Here is a 21,242-nt window from a genome sequence, read left to right on the forward strand (position 1 = left end):
GAAGCCAAAGGAACTCTAGCAGCTCTTACATTCTAATAGCAGTTATCCATTGCCCTAACTCTGAGTAGTTATTCAGATAGATTTGGAAACATTCTAAAGATCAACTCCTTGATGTAAAGATGGCTAGAATTAGTGCTGTCCCTGAAGAGTTAGATACATTATATTCTCCTATCTTAAAATCTGTGTTTTTCTCCCAGTAGAAAATTTAGAAGCTGATCTGATCTGGGTCCCAAGAAATATCTTTATGGAGCTTATAAACGGTAGCTGGTTCCAGCCACCCACTCTCCTTCTAACAGGCATCCCTGGACTGGAAGCTGTACAAATATGGATCTCTGCCCCGCTGTGTGTCATGTACCTAATTGCCCTCCTAGGGAACAGCACCATCCTCTTCATTATCAAAACCACCCCCAGCCTTCATAAGCCTCAGTACATCTTCCTGTCTATGCTGGCAGCCACAGACGTGGGTTTGTCTTTATCAACTCTGCCTACAGTGCTCAATGTCTTCCTCCTGAATCACAAAGAGATTGAGTTCCACTCTTGCCTGACACAGATGTTCTTTATCCATACCTTCTCCTCCATGGAGTCAGCCATCCTGCTGGCCATGGCCTTTGATCAATTTATAGCTATTCGCAATCCACTTCATTACACTGTAGTCTTAACCCCTCCTCGGATTACTGGGATGGGTCTTGCAGCCATGGTTAGGGGTGTGGTGTTGATAGTACCTTTACCAATTCTGCTCGAGCGATTGCCCTTCTGCAAGGATGTCATTCTCTCGCATTGTTACTGCTACCACCCTGATGTTATGAAACTGGCTTGTGGCCCTATCAGAGTCAACATCATCTATGGGTTGTCCCTTGTCCTCTGCTCCTTTGGAGTTGACTCTATGTTCATTGTGATTTCATACATCCTAATTTTGAAAACAGTGCTGGGTATTGCCTCTGAAGATGGTAAGCTCAAGGCACTTAACACTTGTGTTTCCCACATTTTCACTGTCTGTATCTTTTATGTGCCACTCATTGTGCTGGCTCTAATTCATAGGTTTGGTACATTCACATCGCCTCTTCTCCACGTCACCATGGCCAACCTCTTCCTCTTCTTGACCCCTGTCCTTAATCCTTTGGTTTATAGCCTAAAAACCAAACAGATAAGGTCCACAGTGCACAAGGTATTAAAGATCAGGAAAAACTTGCTCAAGTAGTCAAGTATGAGTTATATAAAAAAGCTAAACTGAGGGCTTCCCTGGTGGTGCAGTGGTTAAGAATCTGCCTGCCCATGCAGGGGACACAGGTTCCAACCCTGCTTTGGGAAGATCTCACATGCTGCGGAGCAGCTAAGCCCGTGCACCACAAGCACTAAGCCTGAGCTCTGGAGCCCGTGAGCCACAACTACTGAGCCCATGTGCTGCAACTACTGAAGCCAGAGCACCTAGAGCCCATGCTCTGCAACAGAAGAAGCCACCACAATGAGAAGCCCACGTACCACAACAAAGAGTAGCCCCCCTCCACAACTAGAGAAAGCCAACGCGTAGCAACAAAGACACAACACAACCAAAAATAAAATAAATAATAAAATATATTTTTTTAAATGTTAAAAAAAAAAAAGCTGAACTGATAAAAGCAAAGAGTAGAATGATGGTTGGCAGGGGCTGGGACGTTTAGGAAATAGGGAAATATTGGTCAAAGTGTAGAAACTTCTAGGTATGAATTGAATAAGTTCTGGGGATCTAATGCATGACATGGTGACTATAGTTAACAATACTGTATTATATACTTGAAAATTGCTTAGAGTAGATTTTAAATGTTCCCATCACAAAAAAGAAATGATAATTATGTGACACAATGGAAGTATTAACTAACTCTACTATGATAATAATTTGCAATATATAAGTGTATCAAATAAATACATTGTATAGCTTACACTTACACAATGTTATATGTCATTATAGCTCAGTAAAGCTGGGGGATTTTTTGTTTTGTTTTGTTTTTAAAAAGGAAAAAAAAAAACGAAGCCTCAACAATAGAACGAAAGGCACAATTGGTAGACAGCAGCAGGGTCATAATAAAGAAAGTTGATGTACCTTCTTCAACAAAAAAGGAAGTATTCAAGTAGAAATGCCACATAAAATAAATTATAAAATACACATAAAGTCAATGTCCAAATATGAAGCAAACTAAAATATGTCATGATTTTATATAAAGTGTTGGAGTGCAAGAAAAAAGGATGATCTTACCTGGACTTTGAAAACTTTCTCCCTCAAGTGGCACAGTAATTGTTATATTAGATCCCCATAGAAGAAAATTAATCCCTAGAGAAGATTTAATTCTACTTAAAAGTAATAATGATTTTAAATGTAGACTCAATCTAGAGATGGAGATGGAGCAAAATTCATGGTATAATAGGTTAGGGTTCATAGATACAGTGAGGTAAGGGTCTTGGAGAGAGTCTTGATGGAATGACAATTGTTTGCTAGGCAAGCAAGTATGCCTAGTTAAGTGCTATATTATCCTAAGATAGAAGACTACCTAATTGAGCAATTTATTGTTCTAAGATGGGGAGACCAAAAGGGGGTGCTCTCACTCCCTGCAATGATGGCAGAGCCCAGCTGGGAGAAGAAAGACTTTTCTTTCTTGACAAGGACTTTCTTTCTTGACAATAAAAAGCCATGCACTCCATTTACCATAGCCCTCTTAACTTCCTCTTCCCCTCTGTAAGAGAATTCTCCTCCCCTTGACATTTAGGGACTCTCTCATGTGGCTCACCATAGTTGCAAACCCAAAATTGAAATTCTCTTCTGATGCTTAGTAAACCCATTTTTGCTGGAGAAACAACTGGCTGTCTTTTTGTTTCATATCAAGAATAGTAATCTTTCTACTCCGTTCAGTGATTTAAAGAGGCACATGATAATTAAAATATCAGGCTTTATAAGGATATGTTCAGATTGTTACTATATTCCTTTTATTATGATGAGAGGGTAAGTGCCCCAACACCATGCACACAACCCTGACCAAATACAGAGTTTAAAAGAGTTTGCTTTTTGCTTTTTTCGTATATGCATGTTGTATTAGTCATCTTGGATAAGAGTTTTAATTTTAATTGTGCTTACATATTTCCATTTGAGAACCTGGGAGATCATGTAATATGGGAAAGAGAAGGACTAGGTGCAAAAATTCCTCTTTGGATAAAGTTGGAATTACCTTATGAATCCATTGAACTAGTGTAGATTCTTAGGGGAGGATGGAGCTTTTTAGACATGGCTCCAGTCAAGCACACTCGCCAGCATTTGTCAATCAGCAGAAAATCTAGTTATGATTCTTCATCAAGGGATGCCTTAAGGGAAGCACTGACACACTCTGAATATTTCTGTAAAATGCAAAAAATGAATCAAACTTTCTTATGATTTAGAAACTTGGTTTGTCCTCTAAATTTGAGAAGCAGAAATGTAAAAACTTGTACATGCATATACATGTGTCTCTCTTCCATACATGTATCTCTTCCCTATGAGTAAGACAGGCAAAAACCCAAATTCTAGAGAGGCTTTTGTTTGTTTTTCATTTGTTTGTCTGTTTGTTTTTTGTGAGGTTTTTTGAGAGACAAGCTCTTGATATATGTTTAAGGAAGATGGTTTGTGATGATCCAAATGTTTCCTCTGTATTTTTTTTAATGGAATTTATGACGAAAATGTGATCTCTCCGCATTCTCCAGATTGCTTTAGCACATGAGAATTGGACCTACAATTGGAACTCAAGGAGTTGTAATTAGAGTCAGTGGTTATATACTGTTTTGTTTATAGCACCTTTATGGTGAAAGCAGGATCCTTTGTCCGTTCAAAAGCAGACATAAAAACCTATCAACTCCTATCTTCATTTACTGTTGCAAAAAGAGTCTGTGTTTGTTTAAGTGTTACCTAAAAATGTTTGCTTAACCTTTTGAAAATACAGAAAACCATGAATTGTGCAATTTAAAAATGGTATTATGGCTTTAGAATTACATATTTACTCTGTAATTAATTAATAAATGTTTATAAAATTTTGAAGAATGCTTAAAACTGTATATTTATGATTGAAACTAAAATAAACTAAACTATCTATAAAAAGGTGGATATTGATACCAAGTGTGATAATAATTCTGTTAGAAATGGGACGATTTTGAGAGATTCATATACTTTTAAATGCTCTAGACTTTTAATAAACCTGTTATGTTTTTTCATAATTGCCCATCTAAAATTTTAGTTACATTATTTTTAATAATTTAAATTTTCCATAAATGTACATTAAAAATCTTAGGTTAAAAGTTTGTGAGCCTAATTTATAAAGTTCCAGCTTTTCTGATAATAATATCACATAACTATTATCACACAACAAGTAACACTTTTATAGTGCTTGATATATGCCAAGAAATTCTCAAATACAAAACAAATCTGTACGTATTTTAAAGGATTATTGCAAAGGGAGGAAAGATTGATTGATCAGTGGAGACAAAACAGTTCAGCAAACATTTATGAGATTTTAAAAATGGGAATTTAAATGGTCTGTGTCTGGTCACGTCACAGGTAAGAAAGAGGGCATCCCTGAAGCTTATCTATGTCATGTGGGGAAGGGTCATTCCTTGCAGTAAACAGCTTCCTGGACTATAATAGTTAGGGAATTTTCAACCTTTGTTGTGTGAAAATGAATAATGGGAAACCTCACAAAAATGCAGCTGGAAGGCCAAAAGGAGAAGTTTTCATGCAGACCATTTATGTCAATACAGACCTGACAGGAAGAGACATATCTTGTGTATCTGGCAGGCAGTGACAGTAATGTATTGTTAGCAGGAGGAAGAAAGATTTTCTCCTTGCCTGGCAATAGCTCAGTCAATGAAAGATTGTCACGACTCAGCCAATGAAAAGCCACTCTACTTCAAATTCCCAGTTTCCTCCAATGGACGTTTTTGTTTATAACAGGGCTCCCCTCTCCTGCCCCCAACTTCCCCTTTTCTATAAAAGAATTTCCTCTCTTTCACTTTATGGAAGTTGCATGTTGTTTGTCATAGTTTCCTGTACCGAACTGCAATTCTTTACTGCTTCTGGATAAACTTGTTTTGCTGGTAAATAGCTGGCTGTGTTATTGTTTTAGGTTAACAGCTGTGTTCCATGGTTAGAGAGCTCTGATAACATTCACGTTGCCAAATGTACTGTATTCTTTGCATGCATTAATGCATTACTACTCACAAATACCCATTTTATAGATCAGCAAACAAAGGCACAGTAAGTTTAAATAATTCGTTAAAGGACACCAAAGTGGTCAAGTCCAGTGGAGCTTTGACCACGGGCAGTCTGGCTGCGGAATTTAGGCTTTTAATCATTGCACTCAGTGACTCTCTAAACTCAGTCAAAAAACTTGGATTTACATTTTTAACTTTAAACTACAAACATGTATGAACACGGACAATTCATCTCTCTGCTCAGTGTCTCATATGTATAAAGTAAGAAATCTACAGTGATAATCTATAATCCTGTTTTGTTGTAACATTCTATGTGTGTATGTCTCTAAAGGAAAACTCATCGATAACCGAGTCGGCGTATTTTGTCTGTTTGTTTTAGGGGGATCTTCTTTCTACAATCTTGAATTCTTTAATTTATCCAAAACCAAACTAACTAGCATGCTTTAAATTTTCTGTCAAAGTTGATCTGGCTCAGCTTGCATTGTCTCAAATGTGTGACAGTGTTTTTCACATTGAATATGACTGAGGTTGACATTTTGAAAGCAGGTGCTTGAAAAACATATTTTTACCTAAAAACAATAAATTCTAATGTCTTGTCCTCACACCATTCCATTCACACTTACACACATACACACACTCAGAAACAACACTAAATCTTAACTGTGGATCCAGCTGCTTCCATTATCTGTTCACAGGAATGTTGTTGCTAACAATACCTGTGTACAAAGAAAATGAAAAGACACTCTTCTGGCCTGTTTTTTTCACTTTTAGCTTCTCAATTTTATTCTCTGAGGATTTCTGTGATCTCCTAAGACATCATAAGACCTGGCCAATCCTCAAGGGAGGCAGAACAGCCAAAGGACTGTGTAACTAAGCTTTTCCACCTGGAAAATGCTCCAGCAGTGCCAAAATACTAGAGCACGTGGATAAATGCTCCAACTATTATCCAGAGTCAGGGCGGATGCTAGCTACGCTTTCCTAGGTGTCTTAGCCCCAAATGTGACCTAGGTAGGACTTTTCTGACTAAACTTTAAGTATGAAGACCTGAAAGCAGTAAGGTATTACAACTCAGGGGAGGTTCACGGGATATGGGCATAGGTTGGTCAAAGCTGGAAGGGAAAACACTCTTATGGTGGCTGAATTTAAGGTAAAGGAACCACTGAGATTGCTTGGCCCCTGCTACTGCCCTCCTCTCTTGTTTATCATGTTAGCCTTTACTTTCCACACCCTCCCACACCCTGAAGTACTGCTCTGAAGCTGATAACCTTCCTACTCTGCTTTCTTTTATTTTTATCATCTCCATTTCCACAAGCTCCCCATTATCCATTTTTTTCTTTCTCGAATATTTTTTTCTTTCCCAGTGCTAATTCCTTACCATGGCAGGGACTGAGTTAAACCGTTTTACCAAATTACCTAAACTTTAAATGTAATACAGATTATTTACAATAGTACTATATACCCTCTCTTGTGAAAGGGCGACAAACTCTCACATTCTTTACTTTGTAGGGATATTTGAGGATAACATACTGGATGAAAGTTACTAGGTAGTTTAGTCTTATTGCTCCTTGTGCCTGGTCCATGGAGGTGTTTCACCACTTCCAACAACCAGTAAAGTCCTCCCTGTCTCCCCGACACAGGAATCGTTCAGAGAGATCCACGCTCCCCAGCTCTAAGATGACCTGCAAAAAATAAGATTCTATACTTAAGTGTCTCCCTATTGTCAGGCTCCCCCAGGGCAAATATGTGACACACTGTGTATTTTCTGAAAGTATACTTTAGGAGAGAAAGCAAGCCCTCCTATGTGTGCGTGTCATGCAGCAGGACAAATGACGGAGTTGGGAAATTGAACAATGCAGCTGGTCTCCTGTATTCTGCAATGGAAGGTCTTTACAGAATTAGGGCTTTGAAAGGAAGATGTTCTCGCTTTCCAAATCCCCCTTTCTTCCTAAGCCCGATCCACCTTCCTTCTTTCTCACAGCTCCCTACTTGCAATAGTGCACTCTCTGCTTGTCTGTTTAAAGTCTTGCTTTAATGGCAGTGTGATAGGTTCCAGATGATTCATTTTACAGAGCAGAATACTGAGGAACAGAAACGCTTAGGCTACTGGTGTAAGATCACAGGTCTAATATATTGAACAGGTGGTGGTAGCAGGAGTCTAATTTGGGGATTTCTGATTCCAGAGCTTAAGCTCTTAAACCCCATTTCATTTTTTTTTTTCAATTCCCATTATCTTGCAAAAATCTAGTATTGTTTTTTGCTGTAACTTATATTTTATAGTTTATATTTTTCCACTACCCATTTCTCACTGTCCACTCACTCCGAGAAGTTGCTTCTCGCACTTGATTTCTGGTGTTCTAGTCCAAAACCACTATTACCAACAACCTTTTGAATCATCAGCTACAGCATGGGGGATTTCTCAGCTCTTCAGCTTAAATTATAGAATATTTTCTTCCAATGACAACTGAAACCCTTTCATTTTTTGATTTCTTGGATAGTTGCTATTCAGTTCTCTTTTTTTCTTAACTCAGTACTATTAATTATTACTTAATTACTGTTGCTCTTTTCCATCCTCCAAGTTCCTGAAAAGGACATCTACTAAGCATCATCAGACCCAATTCTCTTGACTAACCTTTCTATTCTAGATATAATCTATTCCGAATTATAGTGTTGGAGCTCAGGAAAGGTCTTCCCAAAATACGCTGTAATGGTATGTTGATTATTTTGAATTAAAGTTGCTTGAGAAACAACCAGTGTAATAAGAACTTCCTCTCTGCGCTCCTGAAAGCAGGAAATAAGTCTCTGATGTGAAAGATGCTCTCCTTGCTCCCAGAGGCAGAGAGATATCCTAGCACCAGAGACAGGGAATTCAGGGCAAGAACAGTATGTAAACAAAACTTGTTTACTTTCTTACTAATTTACTACCTCAGACTGAAACTCTGTTTAGATTCTTCAGAAATTAAGCCCCCAAGGCTAAGTTGCTTTGTCCTGTTAGTTTCTCTCAAATGTATTGTTTCTTTTTAAAAAGTATAAAAGCTGCCTGCAGTGGCTACTTCTTGGGTCCCATATCTATGAGACCTCCATACTTACGAAATTAATTTTTCCCTGTTAATCTGTTATGTGACAATTTAATTATTAGAATAGCCAAAAGAACCCAGGGGGCAAGGGGGAAACTTCCCTCTCCTCGACCATAGCTATGACCTCTATGTGAGTGATGTCCCCTTTTCCATATCTAAATTCTACCTCTATGCCCAATCCAGTCCTTCGAACTCTCAACAAGACATGAGAGATAATGCTAGAAAACAAATTACAATGTTTTCAAAGTGGATTTTTTTATCCCAACTGTCTCTTTCAAAAAGTTTAGTTCTTGCTATGAACTAGCTGAAATGTCGTCTCATGTCATTCTCTAAGCCAAGAAACCAGGCTCAAAATTTTGGTGTAAAATGAGAGGTGGGGGACTTCTTCCCCTTTATCTTGTTAATTGAATCCTGTTTGTTGTTGTTGTTGTTGTTTTGTTTTGTTTTTCCCTCCACTTAAAAACACCCTTGTCTGTGTCTCTCTGGTGGATGAAACACTCTTGTGTAGGTTCTCACCACTTGACCTCTTAGTGGCTGTAAAAGTAGCCAAGAAGTTTGTGCTGAATCCATCTGTCTTTAGTAATAATGAGTCTGTATGCTAATACTCAGTAAAACCCTAATGATACCATGTCCCCTTTACCCCTGACCTTATGGATTCTAACAAGACTCTATACTATCTATTCCATCTTATTTTACTTTCCCTCTCTTTTACAAGTCTTCATTGCATTCAGAAGCATATTCCTAGTGCCTTTCCCTAATAAGTCTTAGTCTGATGTCCACACTTTTGCTGTCTTTTTTTGGTCATTTTTGCTTTTGTCTATACCTTTGCTGTTATGAGTCAGTCACCCTGGAATTAGTCGTGATTTCACTTGTTCCAATGAAAGTTTTTCATCGCCCAGTTATGAGCTCATATTCCATTCTCTCCTTAACTTCTTCTATGACTCTTCAAGTCCACATTTACTACCCTTTCACTGTATGCGTACCTGTATATTAATTCTTTATAATTTAACAAGAGGGCCATTGAAAGAGCAGAGTAATAGGACAGAAAATTTAGGTTCTAATATTGACTGATTCAAAGTCATGTGACCCTGGGTATTTGTTTATAACCCTTCTAAGCCTGCTAAGGCTTAGTGTGTTTTGGTTTTAGTTTTGCTTTTTGTTTTTGTTTTGGCTTTAAACAATGTCTGGCTTCCTCTTTGTTGGAGTGAAATCATAATCAAATGAAATACCGTTTGAAGAAAAAATACAGATTAAAGTTCTGTAAATAACATAGTGAGAGGTCATTACATAGTGTCTTTCCTCGTCCATAGTTTTGAATTGATGCTTCTTCCACCAAATTTATCATACTCTACAAGGAATTTTAGAGAAGGGATCATAAGTTTCATATCATCTGTACCACCTAGAGATCCTATCAAAATTTATGGTACAAATTAAGTGCTCAATAAATATTCAGTAACTCTCTGTGTTACTCAGCCTTCTGTTGTTCTGTCTCTTGTACTTACTTGAAAGAGTTTTGGTCACAAACGGTTGCTAATCCTTATTTCTCCTTTATCAATTTTGTTTATATCAGTCTTCTTATGTTGTTTCTTTTGTTTATACAGTCTGTTTCTGTCTTTTTTAATAAGCAAGAAGCTTTGTGTCCCGAGAAGTAGTCATGGATATTTGTATGATTGGATAATATTCGATTCAAGTACAGAAAAGAAGATAATGGAGTAGATGAAACCCATGAGCTACATTAAACATAGATATTAAATAAAATATTCCTTTTTGAGATTTAGGTAGGATGCATGGTATTTTTTAAGTACTATTATGAAGAACAAACAAATAGCTTATAAGGCATAGACAACAGTAATAAGTTATAGTAAATGTAGATACTGGGTAAGTTGTAGGACATGTTAGGGCATGTTAAATACAGAATACATGAAATAAGTGATAGAACAAACAAAAGTATTATTTATAGATAAAGAGAAATAGAAAAAAAATCATAAGATATGATAATGCCATGTCTAGATTGACAGTTGTGTTATACCTAAATCAATCACCCATTAAAGACACGCATTGTGGCTTTGTTCTGGTCCCCCATGTTCTCAGCACAAGAAATATGGGCAAAATTTGTACATGGTGGGCAGCCTTATTCGTAAAAAATTAGAGCTGTGGCCATGCACACATGATGCTTACTGCATGTCTAATAGAGTAAGCGTGAGTGTTGCCTTCCGGTACCTTCCACCTGCTGGGTCCCTTTGCCCAAACCTCGTCTCTTGTCTTCCTAACACCATCAGCAGAGGGACAAGACATATGAATATTGCATAATCTAGCATTCAGATACTGTGGGCCTTCCTCCCCACTTGTACACTATTTTAAGTGTGTTAATCAAACTCCTCTTTCCTCCTACTTCCCACTGCATGTTTTAAATTGACTAAATTAATCATGTGATTTGTGAATCTTCATTTGTTCTATGAGACCTTTCTGTTTATAATCCTTTGGCATGGTTTATCTGGCAGTGCTTAGAGGCTACCATTGCATCAACGAATATACCTACAAAACAGTTAAAAATCACCAAAAAATACCTATATAGGCTTTTTGAATTAAATTGAATTCAACTCTATTCAATTTTCTCTGCATGCAACAGAATTTAGCTTCCTCTGCCTCTAAATTCTCTCTTCAACCATTGAATGAACCTGAATTAACTTTACTGCTTGACTTTCCTACACATGTTCTCCTTTTCAGGTTTCACCATCATGTCTATGTTCAATGGCAGCCACCACCAGCCACCCTTCTTCCTTCTGTCAGGAATCCCAGGGCTGGAGGCAGCTCATATTTGGATCTCCATCCCATTAAGCATCATGTATGTGATTGCCATCCTGGGGAACAGCACCATCATTCACATAATACACAAGAATCCCAGCCTTCATGAGCCTCAGTATGTATTCTTGTCTGTGTTAGCGGCCACTGACACAGGCATGTCAGTTTCTACACTACCCACTGTTCTCAGTGTCTTTCTTCTCAACCACCGAGAGATTGAGTTCCATGGTTGCCTGGCCCAGATGTTCTTCATCCACACCTTCTCTTCCATGGAGTCAGCCATCCTGCTGGCCATGGCCTTTGACCGCTTTGTGGCCATATGCAATCCACTGCACTACACTGTAGTCCTGACCCCCTCCCACATTACTCAGATGGGATTGGCTGCAGTGGCTCGAGGGGTGGCACTGATGGCCCCCTTGCCCATCCTGCTCCAACAGCTTCACTTCTGTAAGAACATTGTTCTATCCCACTCATTCTGCTTCCACCCTGATGTGATGAAGCTAGCGTGTGGGTCTATTCATGTGAACATTATCTATGGGCTGGCGTTGGTTCTCTGCTCCTTTGGGGTTGACTCTGTCTTTATTGTTCTGTCTTATGCTCTAATCTTGAAGACAGTTCTGGGCATTGCTTCCAGGGAGGGATGCCTTAAAGCACTCAACACTTGTATCTCTCATATTCTCACTGTCCTCATTTTCTATGTCCCACTTATTGCCTTAGCCCTGATCCACAGGATAGGCAGGTACCACTCCCCTCTCCCCCACGTCACCATGTCCAGCATTTCCCTTTTTCTCACACCTGTCCTTAACCCATTGGTTTATAGCATGAAAACAAAACAGATTAGAAGTGCACTATGTAGGCTGTGTAAATTGAAGATAAGATAGAACACAGTAGAAGTGTTTTCAGGAACTGATTGAAAGGTACCAGGGATATTGAAAAAAAGAAAGGAAAAGATGATATTCTTTTCCTGTATATTGAAGTACTTCCTTTGGTACATCTCTATATGGTTTTACTACAATCTTCTGGAAATAGGAGATTCCCTTTCAGTTTTAAATTTTAGATCAGGAAATACATTTCTAAAGGTTCTTGCACCATCACTTTGTGTTTCACATCCCTAGAGTTCACACCACTTACCCAGGAGCCCCATTTCAATTGAAATAGTTTGACAAATACTTTTTGTACTAGAATCCCTCATATATAGTTGTATGGCTCACATTTGGTTAAAAAATAAGATATTTACATTATTATACAGGCAGTTATTATCTTTGGTGAGTTTGAGATATTATAGAGGTAAGTATTCCAAATGAGAGGCAAGAGGTTTTATTTTTATATTTTTTATTAAAATTTGTTTGTATTTTATGATTTTTTTTCATGAAGCCACACTAATCTAATCTTTATCTGACATAAAAATACAGTGAGAGATTAAAGCAAAAAATATAACAAAGCACTGTGCCTAAAATTTGCCATATATGTAACGTATACTTAATTTTCTCAAGTTGTATTAAACTGGATTTCACATTTATTTGAGGGTAAGTATGTAGCAATTAAACTAAAACCAGGACTCTGTAATTTATCTGCTATGTATCCAGGGAACATAGTGACTCTCAATGTGCCTCAATGTTCCCATCTGTGAAAAGGAGTTAATAATGGTATTTACTTTCTAAGGATACTGTAAGAAGAAATGTGTTATGTTACACATAACTTATGTAATATATTTACCACAATGTCTCATATATAGTAAATTCTCAATAAATATTAACCATTATATCCCAAGTCAAAAATATGATAGAGGACAAGGGCCAAGCCAAGATTTAAAGATAAATGTGAAAGGATAAAGTCTTTGTTGCTCAGATGGTGATATCAAAGGTGACCAGAGAATAATATAGCTGTTCTGCAGTTCAAAGACATATTTAGAGGTCCATTTTAATATTTTTAAATATAAAATGTATGTATTTATAAACATTTACAAGGGTTCAGACTAGGTTGCCTATTTTGTAATTGTGTATATCATATGTTTATCTGCTCAATATTGTCACTGCAGATCAGAGACAGACATTATATTATTTATATATGCTAATGATGCCTCAAAATTAACTATCACAGAGTAGAGCCAGACATTATTATTTCATTCATTTTTAATCAATTATGTGGACATTAATTCATGAACCTATTAATTCAATAGTCATGTATAATTGTTCTTATTTATCACCTTTTGTCCTTTGTTTCTTACACTTTCTCATGTTCCTCCTTATTTTACATCTTTACATAGCTATTCTTGGCATCCACTATATGTCACACATTAGGGGACAGATCAATCAGACAAAATGCCATCATTTAGGTAATTACTACCTGCTGAGTGAGACAAGACAGGAATGAATTTGTCATACTTTAAGACAACTAAATAAAGGGTCCAGTTCACCTTATAGTAGACAGAACATGCCATTAAGTTGCTTCATTATTTAATTTAAAACTAAAGCAATTTATAAGTAAACTGAAATGTCAGAATAGAGCACAGATTCAATGAAAGGATCTCACGGACCCAAGTTTTAGCACTCAATGTTGTCATGTCCCTTTTTCTTTCAGAAGCAGTCTCTCATATCTGCTTTTATCTTGTTTTGTACTCATTTTTTTTTCCCTAATGTAGATTGTCATTAGCTTTCACATAACCAGAGAAGATGTTGACCAGAAGTGTTCTGGTGTCCCTCCAGTGTCCAGATAGAAAGGGGAATCTTTCACACTTGCTCTAGTGTAAAATGGAAGGGGGAGGATTTTCTTCTTCAGTTTTTAATCCTTTCATCTGAAAGGTCAGGGGAGGGATTTATTAGAATATTGATGCTATTGGGCTGGCCCAAACTGTACAGAGAGGTAAGAAGTTCCTCAGAGAAAATTTGTCTGCTGTCTTCAAAAAATGGAACAATTGCTGAGAAAAAGTCCCCACTTCTCTACCATCATGCTTAAGAGTGTCCAAGTTAAAAGACTTTTGACTGGAAAGACTTAATAAAGAAAAATATTAAATCAGATTTTAAACAATGTAGAAACATGTTAAGAATCAGAATTTCATTTTATGTTTTGAGGGTACTCACTATATTTCTCAAATGACTTCTCAGCGAGAGCAAAGACCGTACATTTATTTGTTTATTTTTTTACTCCCTCTATTCTGTTAATAGCTAACAGATTTCTTCTAAGTGAATGCTTTTGAAGTTGAGATAGATTTAAAGCTTCCATGGTCTTTCTTTCATGATCTTTGCAGTCTTGCAGGGAGAGGTTCCTAATAAACCCAGCCTTCACTGGCTTACTTTCCTCCAACTTCATATAACAATTCAAACCAAGTCTCCAATTCACTACTTATATTTAGTTACATGGTCTGCTGCTGCTCCATGATGTCCTAATGTAAGCTATATGAATATTGTGGTTATGCCTTCTATATGACTCTGATGCCTACTAAACGTGCCAGACAAACATGAAAGATATTTTGATTGGTTACTTGAGCTATCATTTAGAAATGTATTTAAAATTTCCTTAAAGTAGTTTGAAACTCTTGCCAAAGCTATTACATGTTTATTTGTTGTGATTGGCAATGAACTTTCTTTTTTACTTGTTTCCTATACGAATCCAGCAGGACAAGTCTTCATTTGTTTGATTCTAACTTCAAGAGTTGACCCCAAGAGAACAAACTAATTTATTTTGCATCTTGGGAAGTTAGAGAAAGGAGATGCATCCTTATTTCAGAATCCAAGATGTAACCCTATCTATTCTCAGTATGGAATGGGAAACATGACAAAATCCAAATAAAGTATGAATTCTGAAGGAAGTAAGATGAGTAAGAATAACCATTTCTCAGATTCTTATATAGTACTTCTTTTCAGACAGCTCCTTTATTTTTTGTTAATAAACAGCATATTCAGATATCAACCAGCATTCCAACTATAAGAAACTGTCAGAAATATTAAACATATAGTTATAAATTTATCATCAATTTAAAATTTTATAATGCCTCTACTTAAACAACATGGACAATTAAGAATCAGGTGACATCTTATTTTCTCAATAAAATCATCCCCTCATTGATCTTTTAAAGTCCAGAGTTAGACACTTCAATTTATCAGCTGGGACTATGTGATTTCATCCAACTCATACACCAAACACATGGAGCTTGAGTTTCTATCGTCATTTCTCCTTACCACTACCAAACAATTACCACCCATGATCACAGTTATCACTTATTTAAATCCTTCTGCCTCTCTTTCCCTCCACAGTTAGATTAGGTTCTTCTTGATGGGAAGACCTATGTATTTTCCTTTTTTGAATTCACAGTGCCTAACGTACTATTTGGCGCATAGCAGATCCTGAACAGCATTTTTAAATTGGTTGTCTCTTCTGATATAGAGAAAATCTCATTCTCCAGCAATGACACGTTGCACCCCAAATCGCTTGTGCAGAGCAGCCTGGATCTGCCGGGACTTGAGACTATAGACAAGAGGGTTGAGCAGTGGTGTCACGAGGAGGTAGGCATTACTCATGGTGGTGTATAGAACTGGGGAAGTGTTCTGGGTGTAATGATGCAGCACTGCCAAGCTGACGAGGGGCAGGTAAAACACAAACACTGTGCACAGGTGACAGGCACAGGTATGCAGTGACTTCCAGTTTCTGTCTTGAGGCCCCAGCTTCATAACAGTGCCCAGGATCTTCATGTAGGAAGCGAAGATGAAGACAGCATCCACTACAAATGTGCAGAGTACAGACACCAATCCATAGACACTGCTGAAAGTGACATGCCCACAGGCCAAGTTCAGCATGTCTGGGTAGTAGCAGTACGAGTGTGAGAGGATGTTGGCCACATAGAAAGGAAAGGTCCTGAGCAAAAAAGGCAGAGGGGCCAGCAGAGTGGCACCTCGTATGAGAGCAGCTCCACTCAGGCAAGCAACAGTAGAGTGGGTCAGGATCCTACTGTAGTTTAGTGGAGAACAGATACCTACTAAGCGATCGAAAGCCATGGCCACCAGGACACCTGATTCTACTGACGAGAGGGTGTGAATGAAGAACATTTGGGTTAAGCAGACATCCAGGCCAATGTGGTGGACATCAAACCAGAAGATAGCCAAGACACTAGGCATTGTAGACAATGAAAGGCCGAGGTCAGTAACGGCGAGCATGGCCAAAAAATAGAACTGAGGTTCGTGAAGATTCTGTTCTGCTCTGACTAGGATGAGCAGAAGAGCATTTCCCACTAGGGCTAGGAGGTACAGGAGACAGAAGGGAATGGAGATCCATGTATGGGCAGCCTCCAGACCAGGAATACCAATGAAGGAGAAGGTGGGCCAATTAGAAGCAGTGTGATTAAAAGCCAACATGGTGAGATGTAGGTAGGATTGAAATCCAAGATGCTTCCAGCCCTATAAAAGAGAAATCATGTGTCAGGAAACCTTATTAAAAGCAAACAGACTGTTCCTACACAGAGTTATAAAATTAAGATATGGAGAACTCAAAATGGAGTTTATGACCTAATTATTTTTCTTGATATATATATATACATATATGTGTGTGTTGATATAAATACATATATATATGCTGTTTAACTAGAGGCTATTGTTATTAAATCTTACCATTGTTCTTCATCTTAGTCACTGTTGCTTTAAAACAAACTCTACTAATTTTTTATCTGAAAGCTCTACCTCTAGTGTTTCGCCTTCAATACATTGTTCATACATTTTTCATAGTGACCTTTTAAAACGTCGATATGACTAGATTATACTCCTTTAGGTATTTTCCCATAAGAAACAAAAAAAACTTAATTTCTTTTGCTACCTTATCATGAGGCACAAAACTTGTATGATCTGGACACGCGTATTTCTCTAAGCATATCACTAATACTAAATGACCTCCCTACACTCTGTATTTGCTGCAATAATTCTGAAGATACTTGGAGCTCTAGTCTTACACATTATCATTCTATTTCTATATACCTTTGCTCAAGACAAGCCATGTGACTGGAACATTTGATCCTCCCTTTCTCTTACATACCTAGTGAATTTCTATTTAGTCTTGAAAAATTAATCTCAGGTACTACGTCTTCTAGAAAGTATTTCTGCCCTATCAATTAATCTGCAAGTACTCGAGATCACAACCTCTGTTTCTCTAGTGAGATTTTTTTTCTGAAAAAAATCGTATGTATTATGGTAAGTGATTTTTTGTAAGTCAATGACAACTAAGAATGATTGAGGCAAGTTGTTTGATTTCAATAACTCCCAGCTTTCTTTTCAATAGATTTGTAATAATGATGCTATATTAAATGTTGCTGTGAGGATTAATTGTATAAGACAGAGCAAAATCATACAGCATGCTGCCAAGTTAATCAATCAGCATTTGTTTCTGAGCTTTCAAAGTATTCAGTTCAAAACACATATATGCATAAGTAAACTGTAGACATTATAAAATAAAATCACATATTAATTTCACAAGAAAACACCAATTGGTAATAAGTATGAAGATATTTCTATAAAACAAAAATATTTCATAGTGTTTGTATAGTGTAGATTTTGAATTAAAACTATAAATAAGCTTTATTAAAAATCAAAGTAGGGACTTCCTAGGTGGTGCAGTGGTTGGGAGTTCACCTGTCAATGCAGGGGACACAGGTTCGATTCCTGCTCCAGGAAGATCCCACATGCTGCAGAGCAGCTAAGCCCGTGTGCCACAAATATTGAGCCTGTGCTCTGGAGCCCATGAGCCACAACTATTGAGCCCATGTGCCACAACTACTAAAGCCCATGCACCTAGAGCCTGTGCTCCGTAACAAGAGAAGCCATGGCAATGAGGAACCCACGCACCACAATGCAGGGTGGCTCCCGCTCGCTGCAACCAGAGAAAGCCCGTGTGCAGCAGCGGAGACCCAATGCAGCCAATAAATAAATAAATAAATAAATGTATTAAAAAAATCAAAGTATATGAAATCAATTCTATATATGAATGAGATTATACACACATGTATGTCTATCAAATATCTTTCCTGTATTATTCACGTTTTTGAAAGCATTATAAAAAAGCAACATTATAGTTTATCAAGCCAATGTTCCAGGTCAATAAATGGCTGCTTCATCATGTGTTGGATAAAGGAAAGAAGCAGCAGAGGCAGCAAGAGTGGCAGAAAAAGACAGTGATACAAAGGGAAAGAAACTGGAGAAAAGAATGGAGAGAGGGTGGAAGGAAGGGAGGTTGGAAAGAAGAAAGGATGGAAAATTTTAGAAAAAATAATTAAGGAAAAGTTGATTCTTGTCCCAGTGGTGAAACCAGTACATATTTCCTGGATCCTAGTACTTAAATTGCTGTAAGTAAAAAAACGCAGAACTTCATATTATGTATAAAATAGTATACATCTAAATAATATATGAATATTGAGTGCTTTATATATATGCGTGTGTGTGTATATGTGTGTGTATCTTTTCTCCTCAAAGCCCAACCAGTAGCTATGTTCTTATACAAAATATTAAAAAGGTGTCACCTCGATTTATTAAAGATTCTACCTCATACAAGCGTAAATGAGAAATGTCCCTGGTAGAGGTAGGTTAAAATAATGCATCTTGTTATAAAAACATCCTGCATTTACACATAAGCACATACATAAGCACACTCATTGACATACATATGTTATGCATGCACCTTTGTTATCAGCATAAAATCTTGCTTTACCACAACTTCAACTTCAAACAACAAATAGAATATAATCCCTTTGATTCCAGCTTATTAGCCATGCTTTATTTATTTTATTATTATTTTATTTGTTTGTTTTGGTCAAGTAAAAGACCTAGCTCTAAACCCATCCTTCTGAGAACTTCTGAAAGGAAGATTCTATTTGCCCTGCTTCCCCTTTGAATTTATATTATGTTATATCATGTTGTTAAGTTATGTTTTGCTATACCTCCTTGTACTAACTATGCAATTTTTAACAAGAACCTTGCTTGTGTCAGGTACTATTCTAAGCATTAGAGAGTCAAAAATGTGTGAGAAATAAAGCAGCATTATGGAAGAAACAACTATTATTATTTAAAAATTGGCTTTATCATTTTTTCCTTATACAATCCAGAGGGTAATTTAACCTTTCTGAGAACTAATATTCTTTGCTTTCAAAATACATGTAATCATACCTATCTTAATGGGTATTTAGAAAGATTAAACATAAAACAGAAAAGAGCTTATTATAATACCGACAGAATTGAAAAGCAAAGTTTACATCAAAGTTATTGTAATGTATCAAGGTCTGATTTAGAGGTATATGCCAAATTTACATCTATATCTAGATCACTCTATATATTTTAACTCGGGAATCTACAGGAAGGCTTTTCTGTTAAGTTGGAATTTAAGGAGAAGTCTGAAGAAGCATCGGAGGAAAGACAGATATACTTTCTACGTAAAAGATCAACATCTACAAAATTACAGTGACTTTAAAATTCTTTGTATCAGAAATATTGTGGCTTCTTAGTATTATTAATACAGGGTTGAAGCTGCATATCAATGTCTCAAAATACTAGCAGAAGAGTTCTTCACCCAGGTCAATTCTTTGTTTTTTTTAACCTGGAAACTTAAGTTTGGTTTGGAATGACTATTTTTCTAAAACATAAATTTGAATATCCTGGAACTTGTAAAAAAGATGACAAACATCACTAATAGGCACAAGCTTAATTTAGACGGAAAAAAACTCTTTTGTTTAATGGCGTCAGGTGGAGAGGGTGAGGAAAAACCTCCCAAATTTGCAAAAGCATTTGATGTTCTTCATGGTTCAGCACCTAAAAATGAACATGCTGATTTAGTTAAATCGAATGTATGTTTGCAAATTATTTTTATGAGACATTGGCTTTAGGACTCCGGGGAAAGCTATCAAAATAAGAAACACAGTTCTTGAAATTTGGAAATCTAAAAATCTAGCTTATGTAAATATATATGCACATATAGCATTAACAAATATTCTTTAAATTGGTCATGACCACAATAATTATTACTTAGGAGAAAACAAAAATAAAATTAAAACCAATCTTTTAACTTCAAAATATATTGATTATCAAACAAAGGATTCACCAAACGATTTAATCCCACACATCCTAATTCAAAAACACTAGCTATTTCTGTTGGTCCCTTTACCCTGGAAAGCTGGTTATTATTGTACTAATTTACTTGAAGGAACATTCTCAAGTTTACAATTGTAGCTGATATTACTTATCTCTGAAGTATTTTACTTACTGTGCAATGAATGACTTTTTCACTTTCAGATGTACCTGTTGGCAGGACTCCCTGTAAGGCACAGAACTCCACAGCTCAGTGTGGAGAAGCAGAGGCTTACCTCAAGGACTTGGCTGTTTAGTGGTGCTTTACAAACCAGGATAGGGTCTCCTAGGTACTTAGAAAGCTTTGCTGAAATTTAAAAAGCCCTGGGAATTCCCAACTATCACAGCCAAGCACTTAAATTTATTTTCACCCCAAGGGATCTTTGAGAAACAAGAGAGCATATCTTAAATATTGTACATATTAGAGCATCCTTCTGTACTGGAAAAATCAAAAGCTCTCATTTTATTGGGAACCACTGGGTCTGAACCATTTCTTTCTTCATTGTATGAAAAACAAATTGGAACAAAACCATATAAATAGAACTATATTTAGATGATATTGATGGTTTCGGAAACATTAAGTTATTTAGTAGATAAAATAATTGCCTAAAGAATATACAATGGGGAAAAAAACATTCTCTTCAGCAAGTGGTGTTGGGAAAGTTGGACAGCTGCATGCAAAGCAATGACATTACAACACACCCTCACACCATACACAAAAATAAACTCAAAATGGCTTAAAGACTTAAATATAAGACATGACACTATAAAACTCTTAGAAAAGAACATAGGTAAAGCATTTTCTGACATAAATTGCACCAATCTTCAATTTAGGTCAGTCTCCCAAGGCAATAGAAGTACAAGTAAAAATGAACAAATGGGACCTGATCACACTTATAAGCTTTTGCATAACAAAGGAAACTATAAACAAAATGAAAAGACAACCTACAGAAAGGAAGAAAACCTTTGCAAATGATACGTCTAACATGGGCTTAACTTCCAAAATATAAAAACAGCTCATACAGTACAATAACAACAACAAAAATTCTAACAACCCAATTGAAAAGTGGGC

The 21,242-nt window shown here is 36.8% G+C and overlaps 3 protein-coding genes across 3 annotated transcripts; 2 read left to right on the forward strand and 1 right to left on the reverse strand.

Annotated features, from left to right (window-relative positions):
* The first annotated feature begins 244 nt into the window (after positions 1 to 244).
* LOC130859978 (olfactory receptor 51A4-like) lies at positions 245 to 1,198 on the forward strand. The gene has a single exon (XM_057747643.1). It carries the CDS (start codon positions 245 to 247, stop codon positions 1,196 to 1,198), a length of 954 nt encoding a protein of 317 aa, XP_057603626.1.
* Positions 1,199 to 11,014: 9,816 nt separating this feature from the next.
* Positions 11,015 to 20,427, forward strand: LOC130860829 (olfactory receptor 51I2-like). The gene is made up of 3 exons (XM_057749383.1): positions 11,015 to 11,937; positions 16,480 to 16,532; positions 20,336 to 20,427. The coding sequence occupies exons 1-3, from the start codon at positions 11,015 to 11,017 to the stop codon at positions 20,425 to 20,427; spliced, it is 1,068 nt and encodes a 355-aa protein (XP_057605366.1).
* LOC130829302 (olfactory receptor 51I1-like) lies at positions 15,470 to 16,426 on the reverse strand. The gene has a single exon (XM_057695666.1). The coding sequence runs from the start codon at positions 16,424 to 16,426 to the stop codon at positions 15,470 to 15,472; it is 957 nt and encodes a 318-aa protein (XP_057551649.1).
* Positions 20,428 to 21,242: the final 815 nt, after the last annotated feature.

This window comes from Hippopotamus amphibius, chromosome 9, assembly GCF_030028045.1.
Source record: "Hippopotamus amphibius kiboko isolate mHipAmp2 chromosome 9, mHipAmp2.hap2, whole genome shotgun sequence".
Classification (NCBI taxonomy): Eukaryota; Metazoa; Chordata; class Mammalia; order Artiodactyla; family Hippopotamidae; genus Hippopotamus; species Hippopotamus amphibius.